At 38.3% G+C, this 22,653-nt stretch overlaps 1 protein-coding gene across 3 annotated transcripts; it reads left to right on the top strand.

The window, feature by feature from the left end:
• The first annotated feature begins 10,225 nt into the window (after positions 1-10,225).
• On the top strand, positions 10,226-21,133 carry skor1b (SKI family transcriptional corepressor 1b). Of its 3 annotated transcripts, none has more exons than XM_035395256.1 (9): positions 10,228-10,519; positions 12,042-13,806; positions 14,688-14,787; positions 15,030-15,131; positions 15,465-15,536; positions 18,155-18,229; positions 18,651-18,725; positions 19,485-19,550; positions 20,349-21,133. In XM_035395256.1, exons 2-9 carry the CDS (start codon positions 12,052-12,054, stop codon positions 20,441-20,443), a joined length of 2,340 nt encoding a protein of 779 aa, XP_035251147.1. In that variant the 5' UTR covers positions 10,228-10,519; positions 12,042-12,051; the 3' UTR covers positions 20,444-21,133. The 3 variants fall into 3 exon arrangements, with proteins under 3 accessions (XP_035251148.1, XP_035251147.1, XP_035251146.1); XM_035395255.1 differs by having other exon boundaries at positions 20,346-21,133; XM_035395257.1 differs by lacking the exons at positions 15,465-15,536; positions 18,155-18,229; positions 18,651-18,725; positions 19,485-19,550 and having other exon boundaries at positions 10,226-10,519; positions 20,346-21,133.
• The last annotated feature ends 1,520 nt before the right edge of the window (positions 21,134-22,653 follow it).

The following is a 22,653-nucleotide window of genomic DNA, read 5'->3' as shown; positions in this document are numbered from 1 at the left end:
TAACACTGGAAATATCACGTGTATAAGTGTCTTGCTCCAGGGTACAATGGAAATGTTCCACATGGGAATCAACCATATAACCCTGTGGTTAAAATCCCAGTTTATCCCCTAAACACCTAAACTGCAGCTTCTGAAGAATAAATACACCTTTCCATGCAATGAAGAGATGTGAAGGGAGCTGCCTCTTAAATGCCGTGGTCAAATGGGAAAGGGCTGATAGTATATGCAGCAGGTCCATGTACGCACACCATGAGTGACTGGGACTGGTGATGAGCCCCTTGTCATCTCCACCCTGCCCTGTGAATGGCCTCCATGAAACCACATAGTTTTTTCAGATTGGTGGCAACATTTAGTAGCTATTCTGTACTTGAAACTTGCACTGCACTGGGTGAAACACAGAAAACCTCCACTTTGTGTTTTTTATGCCTTTCTTTTTCAATGAATGTGCACTTTCATGTTCATTTAATGATGGAAAATCCAAATTAGCATATCTCCCTGTTCTCTATACTGACATAAATGAACGGAAGAATAAACATACTACTACTACTACTACTACTACTACTGTGGACGGAGTGTAGCACAGTGGGTAAGGAACTGGGCTTGTAACCGAAAGGTCGCCGGTTGTACACTGCCGTTGTACCCTTGAGCAAGGTACTTAACCTGCATTGTTTTAGTATATATCCAGCTGTATAAATGGATACAATGTAAAATGCTATGTAAAAAAAGTTGTGTAAGTCGCTCTGGATAAGAGCGTCTGCTAATGCCTGTAATGTAATGTACTACTACTAATAATAATAATAATACATTTATTTAAAATGTGAAAATCCAGGATATATGAGAAAGTGAATAAAATGAAGATATAAACTGTGCATGAATGTGTAAGGTTACCTAAACAGGCATTTCTGTAATAGAATGTGCTATGTTCACCTTGTGCTTGCTGTCAGCCAGACTATTGTGCTAGGCTGACTGCGAAGGACACCATGGCCTGCTTTACATCTGTGATGGCAATAGCCTGGCTGCTACCCACAGTCGGTGTTATCATCTGATTTGTTAAAGAAACCAAGCCACTCAGCTGCTTTATTTCAGCTAATCAGATGATCGCTTTAACATTAACATCAAAATCAAATTAGCTACCGTTGGAGATACCTATGAAATTTGGACTTTAACCCATACTGTAAATAACAGTTCCTGTTTGAACTGGGAGAAGCATGCCACAAAATAAACATATAAAATCCGGTTTAACAAAGAACGTTTTGCTAATTCGGTTCCCTCAAGGCTGGTCATTTACTCAGTGTGCGTTTCACACCTTCAACGAAATGCTCTGGAATTTTACATATAGGCGTACTTTTCGAGACAAATGTCACGTCATGAGTATACTTGAGGAGAAAATGGTTTTGCATTGTTGCCGGAAGGTGGAATTAATTAATAATATATGTTGTAGCTTTTTACCTGTAACCTTCAAAAGACATTCTAAAAGTGGGGGAACGGTAGTCAGATATTAAGACTCTAGGTCTTTATTAACTTTATTAACTGATTCAATTGAACTGGGTGGAAATTATTGTGAAGTATTTTTAAATTAATTAAATGTTTCTGCTTTTAGTCAAACCAGGATAAATATGCGTGTGTACAATGCATTTCCCTGGGCAGCGTTAAGTCCGCTTAAGCTTTCAGATACATTGATGTCATTGTGTCATAGTTGTGAATGAAAGAATTTGTTGGTTTAAATTGGTTTATATTTTTATGCACCCATTTATCTTGCGACTACGGGGACGCCTCTTATAGATGTGTGGCGACGTTTTAATTTCTCTCATCTTGTTTCTGTCTCTGTTAGGGTTGTTGACTGTCTACAGTGCTTTCCCTAATCGATAGCCTTGTGTCTATTGATCGCCTGGTTTTCATTTCGCGAGTCCACTTACCGACGGATTGTATCTCCATCCAGGGCGAATTAGGCAGAGGCTGCAGACGATGAGTTATTCAGTTAAATAAAGAGGTACATAAATAGAACGCTTTCATATCTGAACCGATAATGCAACTACCTCCAGCTGAACAATGTTCTACGGACCCCCCGAAGCATTTTCAACATTTAGTAGTTACTGCTACAAGAGAAGGAGGGCCCCTGCGGAGAGAGATTCGATTGACGCATCACGTTACCGTGGCAGTGGATACTGTACCGTATCACGCTGTATGTTGTGGCAGGTTTCCCTTCTCCCACCGGGGGACCGGGGCTCCATCTATCTAATCGTCTCCGTCTTCTTACTCATGCTACTTAACAACAATACAGGCAGGTCTGCCTGATACCATTGTGTTGATGAGTTGACCATGAGCTTACTAATTAAATACTGAGCGACATCGTCGGTGCATGAACTTTATAACTACACTGAACTTAAGTAGGCCTATATATGTACACTAACCATGTACGTGTGTATGTGCAATTATTTGTTTAGTAGGTTATGTTTCTATTTTTGCCTTTATTTTTTCTACAACATGCGTTAGGCTACATAATATTTTAATAAACAGAAATAGATTTTGGAGGCCTGTTTATTTTTTCCATTTTCAGACGTAGATGTAGACCTATTCGTAGGCTAATAGGCTATAAAACACGTATTCGGTGAAGAAAGTTCCAAGGTTGTCTAACTTTTTAACCCTGCTGTGTTCACCGCTAACCCACTGCTATGCCATTCATTGTACGACAGTGTAGGCCTAACGTCTGAATGGATCACCATTCATATTCATGTGGAATGTTAAAACGACCCAATTATAGCCTACTAGCGCCTTGGAAAAAATATTTCGCAAAAACAGCAACCTGCTTGAGGCATAGCGTAATATTAGATTTCGAAAGTGATTGAAACGGAACAAAACTCACAATTAAAATTGCAGTATAAAAAGCGATCTATTGATATGCAAAGTGAAGTGTGAGCGATATAATCTTGTTGCAGATGGAAAACGGGACGCTCAATTTGTTTTGAACACAAACACGCCGGAATATTGACCCGGTTTGGTTCGGAGATTGCCTCTCCATTCAGCGCCACGCGGGGCCTTCATGTTGCCATTTGCTGTGTAGACTCGCGCCTGCATTGTACTGCCTGTGCGGCTGACCTTTTGCAGAGCAGTCCAACTTGATTAGCACACCGGGTCAGACAAAGTGTGCCAGCCCCGTAAACAGCCATTACCAGGATTCTTTTATCAATGTCCAGTAATTAAAATGTCACCATTTAATTTTCAGGCCACACCGATCCTCTTGGAGCAATCTTTTCCTAATAAAGGGTCTAATCGAAATGCTATTTTCATCCGAAACAAAAAAAGGCTTCAAGAAGCGATCTAAGTGGACCAAGCTGGCGAGGATCAATATGAAAGAGGAGGATTGATCTGCCTCTAAAATTAAATTTATTGGGGTCATGGTTTTATATGGTGCTGATACAACTGTTAAATGGAGAACATTCGTTTTCAATAGGTGCGTTTATTAAACTTCCACTGAATTGGACTGCCGTGATTTATGTGGCAATCTCTCTGCAGGCCTCCAGGATAGAGCCTTATTTTTATATGACACGGCCCTGTAAGTTTTAACCTAAACATTCGCTGGTCTGCTTCAAAAGTAAACTGTGCGGGATATTTTTTTAATGTTTACATTGATTCCGAGGGACTGTCTACAGAATGTTTTGCATTTTTGATTAATAAACTTAGGTAGTATGCTGTAGAGTCTACAGTGTGAGATTGCATGCTTGAATGACCCTGGAAGTATGCTAAGCGTTGCCTTCATTTGCATTTCTTCCTCTCGAAAACACTAGTTTCTGCTAGATTGTACAGTTCTTAATTAAATACCCCACGTATTTAATCACGTTGGATGCATGTTAATCACGTAATGGACGTAATGAACATGTAAGCTAATTGGAATAAGAGATTGGAAAAAGGGAATCCAGCAGTTCATGTTATGATTTGAATGCAGTAAATAAAATGGTGAAAGCCGAATAATGATTAAGCACCATATAGCCTGCAACAAAAATGCATCAGTATATAGATCAATTTCTTCTTTTAACCCCCGTGACTATTAAATTGTCGCTTGGTATCGCTAAATAATAAACAAATAATTATACAGGCGTGGGGTCGCGGGGTCCTCCCCGTCAGTTTGTAACATCCCTGTGTGAGTGTCAGCCTTTTTTCTGCGCTGATTCGCCATCGCAGTCCTCCTCTTCCTACCATCTGTCTATTACTGGAAACTTGTAATAACCTTCTGTGCACTTGCTATCCACTAGCCTTGTCATTCTTTGAAAAATGTTGCCTTTCATTTCGTTGCAATGCGATATATTCCGTACTGTGAAATTATTTTATCGCACAAAAAGTTTTGATGGGTGGGGGATTCGGTGCAGCCTCAATTAGATTTTTTTTTTTTCAGGCTAAAATTAAGTGTGGAAATTTGAATTAACAACATCCATTTGAATTGTAATTAATTGTACAAGTTAAGTTTGAGAAGCTGCATTCCCCGGAGTTAGCCCCCTATTATTGAACATTTGCCGTTTTGTAATTGCTGTTATTCATTTGTATTCTGGACGAATCAATTGTTCTGTGGTGTTATCGAGTAATAATTACTTTTGTGTTTTATTTCTTTTCAGTGTAACGCGAGTGTCAATAGACTAAGTTTAAAAAAACGGCTGTCATCAGCAGGACCCATTAGTCTCGTTTACACTAGAGAGCACTGACTCATTCAAAGCTCAGCAAGCTATGTAATGGGTACATACTTAACTACTGTACATACGAGAAGGGTTTGAGTCGGGATAGTGTGCTATCAGTGTCTGCTATGGTGTAGGTGTAGAGGCAGTACGGCTCTCCGCTGTAAGTGCTTGTGAGACTTGGGAGTGGGGAGGGGGTTGGTCTTGGTTTCAAGACTGCACGAAGCTTCCACTGGAACGAACGCTTAGCGGGACGGCAGTGAGGGCGGCAGACACATACACTCTTTATTGACAATCTGAATTTATTTCAGCCATGCAAAATCAAAATATAGATGGCCACTGCGTAGCCTATTGTCGGCTAGGTTCTTTCTGAAGAATGGCGTCTGATTTGCTATTTTGAAATGTAGGCAATTTCTCTTCTGTAAAACTTACAGTAAATTAAATTATATTGTAGTGAAAATGGTTGTTTTCCGTGACCAAATTCTCTGTCTTGCCGGAACTGATTACTCTTTGTATATAAAAAACGAATGCGATCAACATGGTACTTTCAGGGAAATATGTTTCAAGTAATGTGACAGTAGCCTATACTTGTCAATAAATTGCCAAAGCGGGGCTCAGCAGTCTTTCAGGCCTACTTCAGTGCAATTCCATTCACAACTTTACGTATGGCTTAATGATCTATTTGTTTACTCCTTTGAAGAGGGAAATTAATACATTCCATTGTAGATGAGTCTCGTGGTAGTTTTGTAAGAACAGTTGCACATTGGTGCACACGTTAATCAGAGGCGTGAGGCCTGCCGGGGCCACAAAGAAACACAATTAAATTAATATCCAAAACTGAGAGGCAAATAAGCACGGAACTATAATACTCTTTCTACCGCACAGGGCCCTTTCATAATTAAAACTTTGATTTTAATTATTGTTATAATAATAAAAGCAGTTAAAGTGCAAACATGTCTTCAATGACTTAAACTTAAAAACAAAACGTTTTAAATGCCCATTTTCCAGATGATTGTTAACAAAATAGATACCTTTGGATACGTCCGTTAACGAACCTCGTTGTGCTCTGGGCGTGGCAAGACGTGTTCGTCCGAACACAAATAGGCCTACGTGTTCCTATTTCTGTGGACTAAACTTAAAATTGACACAAGCCCCTTCCTCCAAGCTTTGACAATTCCAACTATTTTTTAGAATAATTCAGTTTTGGGTCTCTGTCAAGGTTTTCTCTTTATAACAAAACGTACCAGACCTATATTTATTCACACAGGTTATGTATGCTCATAGATTCAAATTTTCCAAATTCATTTTTAACTTTTTTCGCTTCTAAGAATATTTTGTGTTCACTATTCCGAGAACACCTGATTTCTTGAACAGGTCAATATTATTATTATTATTATTAATAATAATAATAATAATAATTATTATTATTATTATTATTATTAATATAATTATTATTATTATTATTATTGTTATTATTATTATTATTATTATTATATAAATTATCGAGCTGAAGTAAGATGTTCAATTTTGTCCCAGATTAGTTATTCGTGTATTCATGTGGACACACATCAGAACAAAGTAAACGTAGCCAGCAATTTCCCCAGACCCACCGCAGACGTCAGAGACAGTCTTCTATTGGATATTAATATGCTTCATTATTGTAATTATTTTCAATATCCATATACCCAAAATACAACTAGGTAGGAAAATGGTTTTGGATTATCTTAAAATACAATGCAAACGGTAAATAAAAACATTAGGAATGATTGTTTTCGCCTACATATGAATATAAACATAAAATTATAAATCTCAGTTTCAGAAATATTACTGTTGTTATCACTACAGTTCCTCTTACCTGACTTCTACTTATAACGCAAGTATAACGAAAGCTAATATGCACAGCATACTATGTTGTAGGCTGTAGCCTACGTGTGGGTGTTTGGCGTTTCCGGAAAATATACACGAGTTGTCTCAGCGCCTATGAAAAAAAAAGAAAGAAAGCTCATAAGGATTTTCCATTGATGAAGCACTGTCTCCAATTGACCTGCAGCACGCATGGTATGAAAAAGTCTCGAGGACGGAGTCCCATTCATTCAAATTTGACGGGAAGCCACTGACAGATGGGTCCTCTGTTCACAGGCACAATTCACCGCTTTATCCCAGTAGCGCGCTTTTCCACCTATTTAAAACTTACCTTTCTGCATGGTGGACCATTATCAGTAAACATATGGCGCACATAAATTAGCTGTATCTCTATGTCTGAAAATGTACCTCTCTATTTAAAAAGGCGTTCATGGAAACGAAAATGTGCCTTGGTTTCCATTATGTCTGAGTGGTCAAAGAGAGGGAAAATTGTTCTGTATTAATTGAAATTAGGTTTTGCTACCTTGGTTTAAATTCATAATGGGTTTATAACATAAATATTTCATTTATTACGGAACTATACTAGTGTAAAATTTTTTAATGAATTGCTTATACGCGTGCAGTGCATTTATCATAGATGAAGGCAGCATCGCTATTATATAGCCTGTGGTCATGCTAATTTTATTTTGTTTCGTGTTTATCGAGTCTGTAGATAATGTCTAGTCTATGGCTCAGCCGAAAGTAAAGGTGAAAGAGACTGGTCTTCAAAGTTTATCTTTATGTCTTCTCCAACCGCTATCAATTGCGCAAAAAATTAAAGTAACATGATTATTACAACACATATGAAAATATTTTAGTTTTATCTAAATGGCCAACATAAAGATATATTGCAAATATATATATATATATTAAAGTTTATCAGACGGCTTATCAATAGATCTATTGACTACAATCCACATTAGATTAATATTTAAATGCTAATTTGTTTAAATAATTGCACATGCACAAATACGGATCAGATAATTTACTTTGTAAAAAAAAAAAAAAAAAAAAATCTTATTGAAGACTATCCAACGATTATAAAAGGGTTCGACTAAAATTACCACTGAAATGTCTAATTAAAAGCGGGCGGGGTGTTCTGGCTCTGTACCTGGGCTGAACCCAAACCTTAATGAGAGCCTTACAGGACACATGAGCTCGAGTGTTTCTGAGGAATAATCGGCAACAATGGGGTATTCAGCTTGTGCTCTAAATAATTAAAAAGAAAGGAATAATTACAGTATAAAATTGTAATTATTGTTGGGGAGGAGGAAAGCCTCTTGATTGTGAAAGATGACACGGCGGGACCTGACCGGGTTTAGGTTCCCTTCTCCATCAATATTGCAGCGAGCCCAGCTGATACGCCCCCGCTGTCAGGGCGCATGCCAGCTCACACTGTATCGAGGGAGTAAACATACTGCAACTTTTATATCTGCACTGGGACATTGAGGCCGAATTTAGAAATGGTTGATAACAAGAAATAATTTAACGGTGACAATAATTAAGAAAACAAGTTTGAAAATCTTTACGGATTATAATTATGCGAACAGTTATCAAATGCTCGCATTGGTTAAATACCTGCTAATTATCAAAATAATGGGTATCAGCCGTGTAGTAGGTTGCATATACAAGTGCGCGCGCACACACACGCACACGAATGAATCTATAAATTGTGACAGTCAGTGTTACCAAGCAGGTGTGTGTTTTTTGGTCACTATACAATGACTATGTAGTGAACAAAGAACTATATATAGGCTATATATAGCAACGCATAGTATTTAACTTGCGTATTCATAGGTTAAGGCAAAAGCGGTTTAGTTCAATAGGGTCTGCTTAGCAAAAGCATAGCTTGAGGCCGTTTGTGGACGTTATTAACTTCTGTTTGATCAGGGTAATTGTTCACATTTTGGCCTAGACAGTATGATTAATTACAGTTTAATCAACGCGTACATTAAGGACAGTTAATGTTATAGCATTGTATAAAGAACCCTCGGGGAATGTGGACTCTGTGCGCATATACACAGTGAAATTATATGGGCATTAAATAAACACGTGAAGGGTAAGAATATCTCCAATCTCCAAGTCCATAAAGAAAAAAAAACCATAATGCGACCATTTCGGACTTTTATAGTAGTTCCTGAGTTTGCCTACCGATTTGACTGGCGTGGTTAGTTTGTTACTTTATCTTACGAAATGTACCCTACTCACGATGAACCTGAAAATGTTCGCTGTATGAAAAAGCACATCTTAGGGAATAAGCTAACGTATTTTAACAGATGCTCGCAAATGGAATTAGTAGCCTACATTGGATTTCAGCAAAGTTTACAAAATGTGCGTCAATGCCCGTTTTATGTTCCTCCGCTGTATTATTCGCAGCTGGAAGGATGCTAGTTTTCCTCCTTACCGTGGTAAACTAGAATGTGACTCTGTCCCGATCAGGTATTGATATTTCAGCACGAGGTTGAGGGGGGTTAACAGAGGGGCATTGATCAGATTATAAATAGTTAATATAGCCATATAGCGTTCCACCACTTACCTCAGACTACTGCTCAAATATATCAGACTGTTTGTATACACAGTCTGCTCTTAGTGACGCGTGTTTGCTCAACAAACTCGTTCCATTTAAGGACAGAGTGCAGGATAATGTGTATCGCGGGGGGGGGGGGGGGGGGGGGGGGCGGTAGAGAGGGACGCAGTATATAATGAAATTCTACTTGCCTCCGGGGCTATTTGCTCAAAGGGCTATTTCAGCTTAGCCTGTGTGCCATTTTATAGACAAAGTTTAAATAAATAGCGATTTCTGTTTTAGTTGCTAATTATTTGCTACACAGGCACGATTCCCAGCAACTACACAGCATTCCCGTTGAAAAAATATTTAGGTGTTTAGTGGAGAACTGAAATTGATTTGTATGTCCACCAGAAACTGCACAGATGGCCACGTAACGTGATAAATCCCGTTATATCTTTTGACATCGATTTTTTTTCTGTCTTTTTTTTTTTGGTCAGAATATTCCCTTTTTATTGACGCTTTATTGTTTACTTTCTTTCGGTTCATTTCTGTTAATCTATGTGCTTCTATCCTTTATGAATATATTCAGGAAATATGCGGTGCCATTAAAACATGCAGGAGAGAATTGCCTGAATTAATTGCTTAGCCTATCGAGATCCCATCCCACTTCGCATCTCCCGCTGCACGAGGAACTAGTTTTAAAAGGACTACGACCTAAAGCGCAAATCATTTTTATTTAATATAATACTGTCTATTCAGGCTTGGCTACTCTTCGAAAACACCCACCACTTTTTAGAAAATGCTATTTAGATTTAGTATTTTCTATAGTTTGTATTATTTTATTCAATAAGAGTATCATTACCCACCTTACCTGTGCCGCTCGGCTGGGGAGATGCAGTTTATCGCATTTACTAAAAGCAACAAAACAAAAAGCACGTCACTCTGACATCAAAATAGACCCTCAAATAATTGTTCTATTGTCAAAATACGTTATCTGGACTATACATAGTCTTCATATGTGTTTTGTATGTTCTATTTCTTGATTCCTATAAAAAAAAGATCACAAGCTGAATTTTAATTGTCTGGATGACAGCAGTGACTGTCGTTTCCTCCGGTCCCGAAGGCAAACAGTTAATGTAAATATGCTGGTGCTAAGTGGGTGTGCCTTGCCATTATTTTAGCTGTCACTTGCTCAGTGCGGAGCGTCTTCAGTGAGGACTGACGAAGAGGCCAGGACTGCCATGTGGTCACTCTCCTTCCGCTCTCCACACACGGTGCGAGAGTCGAGCAGGATGGAAGTCCACTCGTTGCACTGAGAGCGAGGAATCAGAAGAAAGACACAATCGGACAGTGCGCCAAATCCACGCACGGGATTCAAATACCACCTTTACGTTAGACGTTGGATTATTCCAAATAGCCTAGTGCTCAATTTCCTCGAATAAAGGTAAGATTCTTTATACGCTGAGTCAACTATATCATCATGCCATTCCTTCTTCCAGAAGTGATGCTGTCGCCACGTATCTGCGGGTGACAGCTGTACTGATATATGAATTTTCATAGTTCACTAATGGAACGCTTTAAGATTATTGTTATTTTTTGTCAAACGTTTGTCCTGTGTTTTTCCATCATAATGTGTCGTTTTATTGAACGTATTTCGTTACAGAACAGAAACAACCTATTTAGGGAGACAGCCTAATGTTCTATTCAGCCGAGGGATTTACAACTTAAAGAGTTACATGCAAATACAATTAAAAGGCCTAGTGATAATTTAATCTCGAATGTACAGCATTGTGAGTTGAATTTGGATATAAAACCTATGCGTTGTGTTATCACTTTTCTGCGTTTGTAAGATTTTTTTTTTTTCTTTAAAAAAACCCCCGAATGTTGCATTTAATGGCTCCTCAAACAATGCTTTAATTATACAAGTCTGGAGTTTATTAACAGTTCCAAGAGGCATAAATGAATATAGGCTACGTAATTACATTGAAAGCAGCTTATTTGTTGTTCTTCCCTTTCTTAAGTGCATTGGCGAGGCTAAGCGTATATTTCCCTTCTGGTCTTTTACGTGTTAGCATCTTAAATGGCACGGTTAAGTAATCTCCTCTGATTCTGAGCCGACCTAAAGACATTAGGAAGAGGTCCAGTTCAGTACAGATAATGAATCGGATTTACAGCCGGATAGTTTTTTCTCGGTTCGATATTCGAGCCACGACACCGAGAAAGTAAACAGTGAAGGATACCAGGACAGATAACAGTGAAATCTTTTGATTTCACTTTTCGCAGTGAAATCATGTTTTCAACACCACCGGGGATAATTTTTTTTTTGTTTTAAATCAATTAGGGAGATCTTTCCATCGTATTTATGAAGGCCTTAAATAAATCTCTTAGTTTTTATTTGGATTAAGGGAGCCTGCCACAAAATCCAGAGAGGGATTGGAGGTAATCTTAAATCCCCGAATGTATTTAAAACGTCGACGATCAGCCGTTGCTAGCCTAAAGTGCGTACAATTCCCGTCAACACGTTATTTATACAGCTCCCAATCCTGTCTTGTGAGGATTATTATTATTATTATTGTTATTATTATTATTATTAGCCTATTATTAGTATTATTGTTATTGTTATTATTATTATTATTATTATTGGTAGTAGTAGTTGTACAATACAGTGGTTGCTACTTTAATAGCTAGTGTCTTGATGTAGTAATTGTGTCTGAAAAAAATGTAATTTTGCATTTCATTGTAATTAGGCATAATGTTTATAATTCATTTAGTAATTAGTAATGATCAATAACCTATAACATTAACAAAGGTAAGATCCATCACCAATACAATTTTAAGCGAATATATTACTTTCGGTTAACCGAAACACTGCACACACACACACACACACACACAAAAGATAAGAGTCTGTCTGCTTGAAAATACATCTCAAACATTAACTTGAATATTTTCGTCACAATTCACAGACTTCCAGGAATGGAGTCGATTCCCTGTCAGCTTCCGGCGGGACGAGATTCCACCTCCTCCCCCAGCTCCAAACAAGAACTTCAGCCCTATTCTGGCACCAGCTCCCTTAAGCCAAACCAAGTCAGTGAGACCGCGTTATACGGAGTACCCATTGTTTCTTTGGTAATAGACGGTCAAGAGAGACTTTGTCTGGCGCAAATTTCCAACACCCTGTTAAAACACTACAGTTACAACGAGATCCACAACCGACGCGTTGCTCTCGGAATCACTTGCGTGCAGTGCACCCCAGTCCAGCTCGAGATTCTGAGGCGTGCGGGGGCGATGCCCATCTCTTCAAGGCGCTGCGGAATGATCACCAAGCGCGAGGCCGAGAGGCTCTGTAAATCCTTCCTTGGTGCTCACAGCCCTCCCAAACTACCTGAAAATTTTGCATTTGATGTATCCCACGAATGCGCCTGGGGAAGCCGCGGCAGCTTCATACCGGCCAGATACAATAGCTCTAGAGCTAAATGCATTAAATGCACCTATTGCAATATGTATTTTTCTCCAAATAAGTTCATTTTTCACTCTCATCGTACACCTGAGTCTAAATACACGCAGCCAGACGCAGCTAACTTTAACTCTTGGAGGCGCCATCTCAAGCTAACCGACAAAAGCTCGTCGGAAGACGTGGCCCACGCATGGGAAGACGTAAAAGCAATGTTCAACGGGGGGAGCCGGAAGAGGACGCTGCCAATGAGTGAGGCTGAGAGATCATCCCCCCTGAAGACACAGGGCCCTAGTAACATTCCGCCTAGGGCTTCGCCGGAGGTCCCACATAAAGCCTTGCGCTGCGAAGAGGACCGAGGTAGCCTGAGTCTAGCAAACGGCGTCCGCAGCTATCCTGTCATCCCTGTGCCCAGCAAGAGTTTTGGGATGCTGCAGAAAATTCCACCGCCGCTGTTTCCACATCCGTATGGATTTCCAGCTTTTGGATTGTGTCAAAAGAAAGACGACAACGTAGGAATGGGAGAACAAAACAAGCCCAATTTGTCAGGTGTGTTTTGGCCAGGGCCTAAAGACAATGTATACCCTTCGTTTCCTATGTTCTGGCCTACAGCAGGCAGCCTGCCCATGCCACCGTACCCGCAACCACAGCCGAAACCACCCACAGAGCTTTTGGCCACACGGCAGAACGAGCTAGACATGTCCGAGCAGAGCGACCGAAGTACTAATACACCAAAGGACAGTCTGATGGACAGCGAACGATGTTCCAGCACCCAGTCCACTAGGAACGACGAGGACAAATCTGGGGATGAGACCAGGTCTATGGAAGGGGTCTCTACCCCAAGGAAGATAAGTTACATCTCTGCTTTCAGACCAGTTGTTAAAGACGCTGAGAGCATAGCCAAGCTCTATGGGAACAGAGATACATACAACGGGGTTCGTTCCGGCTACCTGTCCCCAGATTTCATGAGCGAGAGTTCAAGTTATAGGTCCGTGTCCCCAGACGTGGACAGTGCGGAAGAGCCCGATGTAGATGTGGAATCCAATCGGGTACAAGAAGATGAAGAATCTCTGCAGCTTTCCGTGGAGGACCGCCAGAGCCCCCCAGCCCTGGCCCTGTCCCAAGCAAGTCCAGAAAAGAGGCAGGAATCGGAGGCCGAGCCCGTTCCTGCACCCCAGGACCCACAAAGAGTGAGTTTCAGCGAGACGGGATCCCCGGATGAAGAGAGGCAGAGCGAGCAGGTGGCAGAGAGCAATAACAATCCACCTGTGTACGAAGTAAGCATGATGTTTTTCCTCATCTTTCACTATTAGCAAAACATATTAATTTTGGACTAAGAACGATCAATGCTGTGAAATACAATAAAATACAACAAATAGTTTCTTATTAGTAACACAGTGAACATAGTTTAGCACGTATTAAATGGGAAATTAAACATAAATCAGATATGTACGTACCTAATAATATGAAACAGCATCAAGTTTTACTTTCCAATAATTTATTAAATGATAGCGATGGTGATGATGGCTATATTATTATTATTATTATTATTATTATTATTATTATTATTATTATTATTGTTATTATTATTATTATTATTATTATTATTATTTACTTGTGTTGTTCTTGTTGTTCTCGTTGTTCGTGGTGTTGTTGTAACATTGACTAAAATACATAGTTTACTTTTATTGTTTGTGTGAGGAGTGGTGACGTTCATATTCGTAATTTATATAGCCTACAAAATTAAAATATAAAAGATATGAGATATAAAAGGCGACACATATTTACTCTGAGTTGCATTTGTAGGCCTATTAGTTTTATTAAAATTTAGCAGGAAAATAATGCACTTCTAATCTTCTTTAGATGAGGGCAGGATGAAATTGAACCATGCGATTTGAAAAGCTGCCATTATCTGCTAATGAATTCCATTCATTTTATTTGGAGAGCTCATAATTATGTTTATTATAAAAACTGGGCCCAAAATACAATTTTAATTTGGCCTTGAGACGTTTTCCGCATTCTTTGAAAGTATTCAGCGTTCAAAAAGAGCAGCAATTTAGGACAACTGCCATTATTACATCCGTATTATGCGCTCAGGAGATGTGCGGAATTAGAGAACTGCGGATAATTACATTTAATTGCCTGGTTAATTTTACAGGTGTACACACATGAAAGGGATGATCTCATGCAGCCATTGAACGCCCCATCTACCTTCGGATCAACAACCAATTATCAGTGCGGCCCACTGGAATCCAACGGTAAAAAATTCAATGTTCAATTTCTTTATAGTACAAATAATATATTCAATAGGCCTCACAATCTGTAGACATATATAGCATATTTTCAAATAATGATGTTTGCGCGTGCGTGTTAGGGCATTGTTTACAATATAGCAACACTTGTAAAAATACAATTTCCGTGCTTATAAGACACAAAGCATGTTTTTATCAGATGCAAGCCGAATATAGTCCTGTAAATATGTATATCTTCAAATTAACAGTTATTGATCGAAGCAAGGAAGATACACCGTCCACAGCCGAGGAGAGGGAGCCTAAGAAATCTTATCAGGGTGATAGCAATAAGGAAGGCTCGCTGGAAGGAGGTTGGTCATGATTTTACTTGGCTTTTAGTCTGTGTGTGAGTGTGTGTGTGTGTGCCCGAGTGTTTGCGCGCGCGCATGTGTGCGTGTGCGCGCGCCTATTTGTGTGCGCGCATAGTTAGGCTACATTCACTTGCACTCATTTTTGCGTGTTATTTCGCCCATTCTTCTCATTCTCAGATCACATATTGTTTATATTGCGATTGAACCTTTCAGTTTAGTCTATCTATGCATTGGAGTAATTTCGAATTATTTTACTCCGTTAATATGACGCGGATGTGAGGCGTTGAGTTTTGCTTGAAGGTGCTGTGTGTGTATGTGTATGTGTGTGTGCAGGAGAGGAGGGGGTGCGCAGCGATGTCCGCAGAGTCCCTCTTATTGAGAAAGACATAGAGAAAATGGCAAAAGGTAAGAATACCACCTATCAATAATTAGCGGCCGAAATTATCTTAACTGAAAAAACATTTGACATGCTCATTTAGGTTTATGTTTTACAATTAGGCGCTTTCCTAATTATATACTAGGCCCATTATTAATATAGTAGCCAAGACGTATGTTGACTTTGGCATAGAGTTCCCATAAGATGAGCTATTATTCACGAACAATTACGAGAATTATCTAATAATGCAAGAGAATTCCAAGAAATATATATACTTTTCTATACCCATATGTTTTGGGACAAAATGTTATTAATCGCTAAATAAATAAATAAATAAATAAATAAATAATATTAAGACTACTGGAAAGTAAACGTCGCATATTCAATTAAGAAAATAAAGGTGATTCACCAACATAAAACTTAATTGTGCTTAAAGCCGATATCAATAGCACGCGCAACTTCTATACAAACAATACAGATTAGCTTTTTGCGAAGTGATAAAGAGGCATTCTCATCTTACATGAACATTCATAGAAATGGGACAACATTTTGTTGCCTGATTGAAATTATTACTTTATTCAATTGGCTAAATTCTGACGTGCACAACAGTAGCCTGTGGCTTAGGCCTACCAGTTATGTCTAATTTTTTTTTTTTTAAACCCGTCTGTTGTAATACGAGGAAGTATAACAACTAAATGTAACCCAATGCTACCCTTCACCCCACAAACCAATTCTTAGAGTCAATTTTGACAAATAGTAGCCTACTTAAATGTAGTTTTCCCCACATATGATGCGTCAATTCTGCCTCCTGATGCAAATGCAATGACATTTTTAGGAGCAAAGAATTCATGCAGGCATCACCTTTTCGTTCTAAATATTAGGCCTAAATATTAGTTACTCGGTAGAAGAAATTCCATTAGAATTAAAATTGCAATGAGACAACAAAATGGGCCACTTACATACATGTAGCCTGTGTCTAAATGAGTGCTTAATGTGAAAGACATACCGAGATTTTAAACCGGATATTTATGTGCATATGTAAATGTGCATATGTCTTCAGCTGTCAACTTTAGATACCAAACTGTGCAAGTGCCCTATTTGAAATGCGTCTGGCCAGCTGAAATTACTTTATATTAGCTCTCCGATGCAAGGATGAAGTAAGGTCATTCAAGAGACGGGACAGGCGTGAGAGTGACGTCACCTTGTAGGTCACTCCTTCCATGGGTGCCCTTGTTGCCATAGTTAAATGTTGGGCAATCCGTGCTCGAATGCGCTCAGTTACAAACCACAATGGAGATAATCATATACAAGTTGATAGATGAACTGTGACAACAGCTTAGTATCAGATTTTACTCGGAGACAGGGCAACATACGCATGCAGAGTATCAACATTTATTGTACCTTTATTGTACATCCAAAACTTATATTACACTTGGTATCGTTATCCTGATGTCGTAGCTTGTTGTCTTGCCTCCTAGTTTGACTTAACATTACTCTCTGACCTAGCCTATGGTTACTGCGCGAACTGTGTTCATGGCTATGAATAACAGTTTAATAATGAGTATTGTACCCTATCGGACCTGTGTTTTGTAGTTGTTCTAATGACCTTCGGTATGCACTTATTGTACGTCGCTTTGATAAAAGCGTCTGACAAACAAATGTAATGTAATGAATTACCATAATCCAAGGAATTGATCTTTAGATGTCATATTTAACCATCCTGGCCGTAACTCTGAAACACTAGGCTACTTGACTTTAAAGTTAGCATGATTCAACTAAAATAAACATGCGTCAGCCTATTACAATGCACTTAAAACGTTTATAGTTTGACGACAAATGGAACCTTGTCTGCCACTGCTATATCATATAAAAACAACAGAGTAGCCATTCAGAAAAATAGTAGGTCAAATTATTGAAACCTGGTAATGGACATCTTTCATTGGCCCAGTATTTTGGCAATTTTAGTCAATATTTTAGACCGAATATTTAACTTAAGCAATGGTATGCATAAATTGAATCATGCCACCAGGATACATTTAAAAAACCCAATGAACGCGATTATTTCAGTCATCACATTATTACACCCTACTGTGTTATTTGAGAAATTCTTCCAGCGCCAAATTATTAGTTATTTTTTTAAGGATGAATGACCTTTTCTGGCAAAGTGTCTGTGACGCAAATTGTCCAGTGCATTGCTTAAGTGAAAAGCCAAATGTTTTAAACGTAAACTTTGAAGAATAACAACATTTCATTGATATTCAACAATAATCCTGCATAGAACACTCCCTGGGGCAATTAGTACAGCGCCATCCCATGCTTGAAGAAACGATTAAAAGTGTTTGCAGCCTACACAAACAATTTTCAGCAAAACATAAAATAGCCTAATTACAAAGGCTACAGCGTCGATACGTATTTGGTAGCCTAATTACTTTATCGCTTATTGTTAGGGTAAGGCAAATTTGTTGAGGTCTTACATTAATAATGGGGGCTAACATTTTTTTTTTTTTTACGAAATATTTTTTTCAGCGGGAAAATTTGCCTATTATTTTATAGAAATAGTAGGCTAGTGATCTTTTAGCTATCGCTACAACCTAAAGCTTTGCGATCATTTGAATCGCTCTCTTAAGCTGTGTCTGATTTTTTGCAGATGAATTGCAGAAACAGCTCGTGGAACAGGTGGAACTCAGGAAAAAGTTGGAACGTGAATTCCAAAGTTTGAAAGGTATATATAGATACTTCGGAATGATTAATAAAATATGCGAAAGACTTCGTATGTTTGCATGTATGGTTTTATAAGTACAGAAATGAACATTTATGACCTATCATTAAATATCGTTTTTTAGCAAAAAATAAAAAATAAAATAAAATAATGTATGCTGCTATAATGTAATGAATATGTTATTCATACATTTTAAATAATAGTAATATATAATAGCCTAATATTTCAGTTCTAACTAAGAGAGCCTATGTAATTTGCACTGCGTATAGATGCTTTCTCCCAAAACAATAGTTCAGTTGCCAAGCTTTTAACCTACACTAGGCTACCAGGCACTTACAAATTACTTGTCTTTGCCCGTTCTTACGTGGAGCGTATAAAATAACACTTGAACACCTCAATGTTTGGTGTTCTAATTGCCCCACAGATAATTTTCAGGATCAAATGAAAAGAGAGCTCTCGTGCAGAGAAGAAATGGTCCAGCAGCTTCAGATTGTCCGAGGTGAGCCAAGCGCACTCCTCTTGTCCGCAATCCATTAGCCGGTATTATATATCGCTCTGTGTAAACTTTAAAATGTCCGTTCTGACCAGTTTCAATAAGTACATCTAACGTAATATAATAAAGCTAAGTGTTGTGTTATGGGTTATTAATCACTTTGGACAGCGTTTCTATGCATATTTTAGGCAAAGCAACGAATTCAAATAGGGCCTAAAATATGGTGTCCTGCAGGCTACTATCTAGGATTTTTGCTATTCATACATTTTAATTTTGTGAAAAGTACAGGAAAGTTGTAGCTTAATTTATCAATTAAATAGACTTATTTTCAGAAGAAGAAAAAAAAAAACAGCCAGAATAATTCATGTTTAGCACCGTCAAAATTCTGGTAGGAAATTGCAACTTTATAGTAAAATAAAATGAATGTGTCTGCAAAGGTCCACAGCGAAAATATACCCTTCAAATGTCGTTAACAATTGTACATATATCGCATATGAAGCTGTTGTTGATATTTTAACTTTATCGGCGTTATTGTATCACAGTACAATGGTAGTATTAGAAGAACCATACCACATCACAAATTGAACTGAAGCCAAAATGATAGGACAGAGTGTATTTAATGCAGGATGCATGGCAACAAAACAAGTTAATGAACCTATATATATATATATATATATATATATATATATATATGCATACATAAACTGTAGGACTTGTATTATTTCTCTTCATTACCTAGTTTTCATTTTTTTCGTTCTTGCACAGACACTTTGTGCAGCGAATTGGACCAGGAGAGAAAGGCCCGTTATGCTATTCAGCAAAAGCTAAAAGGTAATTGATCTTTTCAAAGAAGAAAATGCGGTCCATTTGATGTTCATTCTACTGGATTGAGATGTGACTATGTCTGCCCAATAACGCAACTCCGGCCCTTGAAAAGTGTCATTCATTCGGGGAGGAGACCTGCTGTTAATTTATTGTTTAAAAGTAGATGCTGATGGATGCTTTTATGTTGGCACACGTGGCCATTCAAATGCCTAATCTAGGGAAAGGAGTATTATCGTGATTGCATTTTAAAAAATGGAATTGGCTTGGGCCTAGCGTGACATTATGCAATTATCCAGAGTACGCACATATCATACGTTAGTGGTTCAATGCGAGGCAGTGATTGAATGAAAAGCTGACGCAATACAAAAAACTTGCGACATGTTACATTAAATTGTACTTGCGTACAGAACAATGTAAGTAATAGTAATGCTATTATAGTAAAACGAGTAGGTCTATACGTCTGCATGTAGCCTGATGCCATTAGCCAATTAGATAATGTACTGCACTGAGGTTGGGACCTTTATTCACCAAGTCCTATTTGGCAAACATCTGGATCATCGAAAACTGCATTTAAAACTATAAGATATGCCGTGACACAAATGTTGCTGCTATCCGCAGTTTACGCAGTTTATATATATATTTTATAGAAACTGGTTGAGCCAGTAATGGAAATAAAACAGTGTGTGTGTGTGTGTGTGTGTGTGTGGGTGTGGGTGTGTGTGTGCGCGCGCGCGCGTTTGCGGACATGCGTAACGCACGTGTGTCGCTGTTTTTTAAGTGATCCATCCACTTTCTCCCTAGAAGCTCACGACGCACTACACCATTTCTCGTGCAAGATGCTAACCCCGCGCCACTGCACCGGAACTTGCTCTTTTAAACCTCCTCTGCTGCCACCGTAATTCTTCCGCTTCAAATCCTGAACCCTTGACATCATACTCCACCCATAAGTGCGGAACCTGCCTCCTTGGAACTTTCGGCAGTACCGTCCTGTGGAACTATTTGCATTGGCATGGGAAAATTCTCTTGTACAGTTTGTCCCGCTAAGAACTGATGCCGAACAAGCCGCCCTGTGAACTTGCAGATGCTACAAATATCACTCTAAAGTTGACTGATTGGTTGATGAAAAACATACATTTTAGAACAACTTCATTACTGCTCAACTGAAATTTCCAGTCGATCAATAGGAATAAATCCGGTACAATGCATTGACAGGCTTGTGTATATATTGTAGATTGTTAATATAAAGTTCTAAAGACCTCTCGGAAGCGATTTTATATGTTCCACTGAAGACATGACCATCAACTCTTTAGATATCATCGATATATATTATGTGGCTATGTGCAATGGATATACATGTATACTGTGATACTTTTGTTAGTGAAATTGTATCTTATCTCGATTTATTTAGTAGTTTTATTACTTAATTTATGTATGTATTTTTACATTTTTTATTTTATTTTTCGTTGTTGTTAAACTTTGTTGTTTGCTCTTATCTGAAACAGTTAACTTTGTAAAATATTGATGTAAAGCACTTTAAACAGGCATCCCTATTGACCTATATGTGTAATAAAAATCTTGTTTGGCAATTACATTTATTAAAACTCTCTTTAAGAAATTATTATTATTATTATTATTATTATTATTATTATTATTAGTGTTGTTGTTGTTGTTGTTGTTGTTGTCGTTGTTGGTAGTAGTATTAACGCCACCACCAATACTACTGCTCATAGTACTACTACTGCATAACAAGAGTAAGAATTACAACAGAACCCATGTAAACTGGAAGTTGCAGGACGGCACAGACACAGAAAACTAATTTTGTGTCCTCTGTTTTGTAAACTTCAAAATTATTACATCACAAGGACTGAACAGTTTTTGTGATGTAATACTTTTGGGTGGTCTGATGTGTCGATGCTGTGAGTAAACGGAGATTTTGGAGGGTGTTCATCATTTTTGCAGGACAATTTAAACATTTTATTTGGCCTGCAGTATTGACCTGAACGATAATGGTAAGCTTATATGGCGTTGAAAACAAAGCTGTGAAACTTTGACGTTTACTTATCTTTAAATTATGAAACGCTGGATGAATTATTCGGCCACATAAATACAAGTCTTTGGTTATCCAGTTACGCAATGGTTTTGTGTTGAATTAATTCAAACAAAATAGTGGGCGCAATCTATTAGATGCATACATTTCTGTTCGTTCCAGAATGTCCACACTGACTGAAATATTTGTGTAACTGAAGCCGCTTGTAGTCGTATCCAGTCGTATAAGATTCCATTGTTGTCGTGCGCGCCTGCCTTCTCAATTTCCAATTAAATAGCTCATCTACCCAACTCAATCCCAACCACTGATTCGTACTGTCTGAGTCTTACTTTCTGTAAACTATTCACTCTTCTTACAATAGGCCTACACATAGTAACCAATAATTCAACTGAATACGATAGCGAACGTGCGCACTTAGTCGCGAATTTACATATCAGTGGCCCACATTCATTGAGTATATATACACCTATCGTGATAAACTAAAACGCATTTCTTCACTGTACCCACTTTAACTACAAACTTTGTGTCCTGTTTTGCAAACTTCAGAATTATGAAATCACAAAGACTGTGCAGTCTTTGTGATTTAATCATTTTGGGTGATCTGATGTGTCGATTCTGTGAGTAAACAGAGATTTTGGAGAGTGTTCATTATTTCTGCAGGAGAATTTAAACATTTTTATTAAGCCTGCAGTATTGACCTAAACGATAATGGTAAGCTTATATGGCGCTGGAAACAAATCAGTGAAACTTTGATGTTTACTTATCTTTAAGTGATGAAACGCTGGATGAATTATTCGGCCACATAAACGCAAGTCTTTGGCTACCCAGTTACGCAATGGTTTTGTGTTGAATTAATTCAAACAAAATAGTGGGCGCAATCTAGGAAATGCATACATTTCTATTCGTTCCAGAATGTCCACACTGACTGAAATATTTGTGTAACTGAAGCCGCTTGTAGTCGTATCCAGTCGTATAAGATTTCACTGTTGTCGTGTGCGCCTGCCATCTCAGTTTCCAATGAAATAGCTCATCTACCCAACTTAATCCCAGCCACTGATTCGT

This window comes from Anguilla anguilla, chromosome 16 (genome assembly GCF_013347855.1).
Source record: "Anguilla anguilla isolate fAngAng1 chromosome 16, fAngAng1.pri, whole genome shotgun sequence".
In the NCBI taxonomy this organism is placed as follows: domain Eukaryota; kingdom Metazoa; phylum Chordata; class Actinopteri; order Anguilliformes; family Anguillidae; genus Anguilla; species Anguilla anguilla.
This window is presented reverse-complemented; position numbering and strand designations above follow the sequence as displayed.

Excerpts from the sequence above, each read along its gene's own strand:
- skor1b (XM_035395255.1), top strand. The coding sequence starts at position 12,052 with ATGGAGTCGATTCCCTGTCAGCTTCCGGCGGGACGAGATTCCACCTCC. Across the intron at positions 15,132-15,464 it reads GGAAGGCTCGCTGGAAGGAG|GAGAGGAGGGGGTGCGCAGC; the intron begins GTTGGTCATGAT and ends GTGTGTGTGCAG. Across the intron at positions 15,537-18,154 it reads CATAGAGAAAATGGCAAAAG|ATGAATTGCAGAAACAGCTC; the intron begins GTAAGAATACCA and ends GATTTTTTGCAG.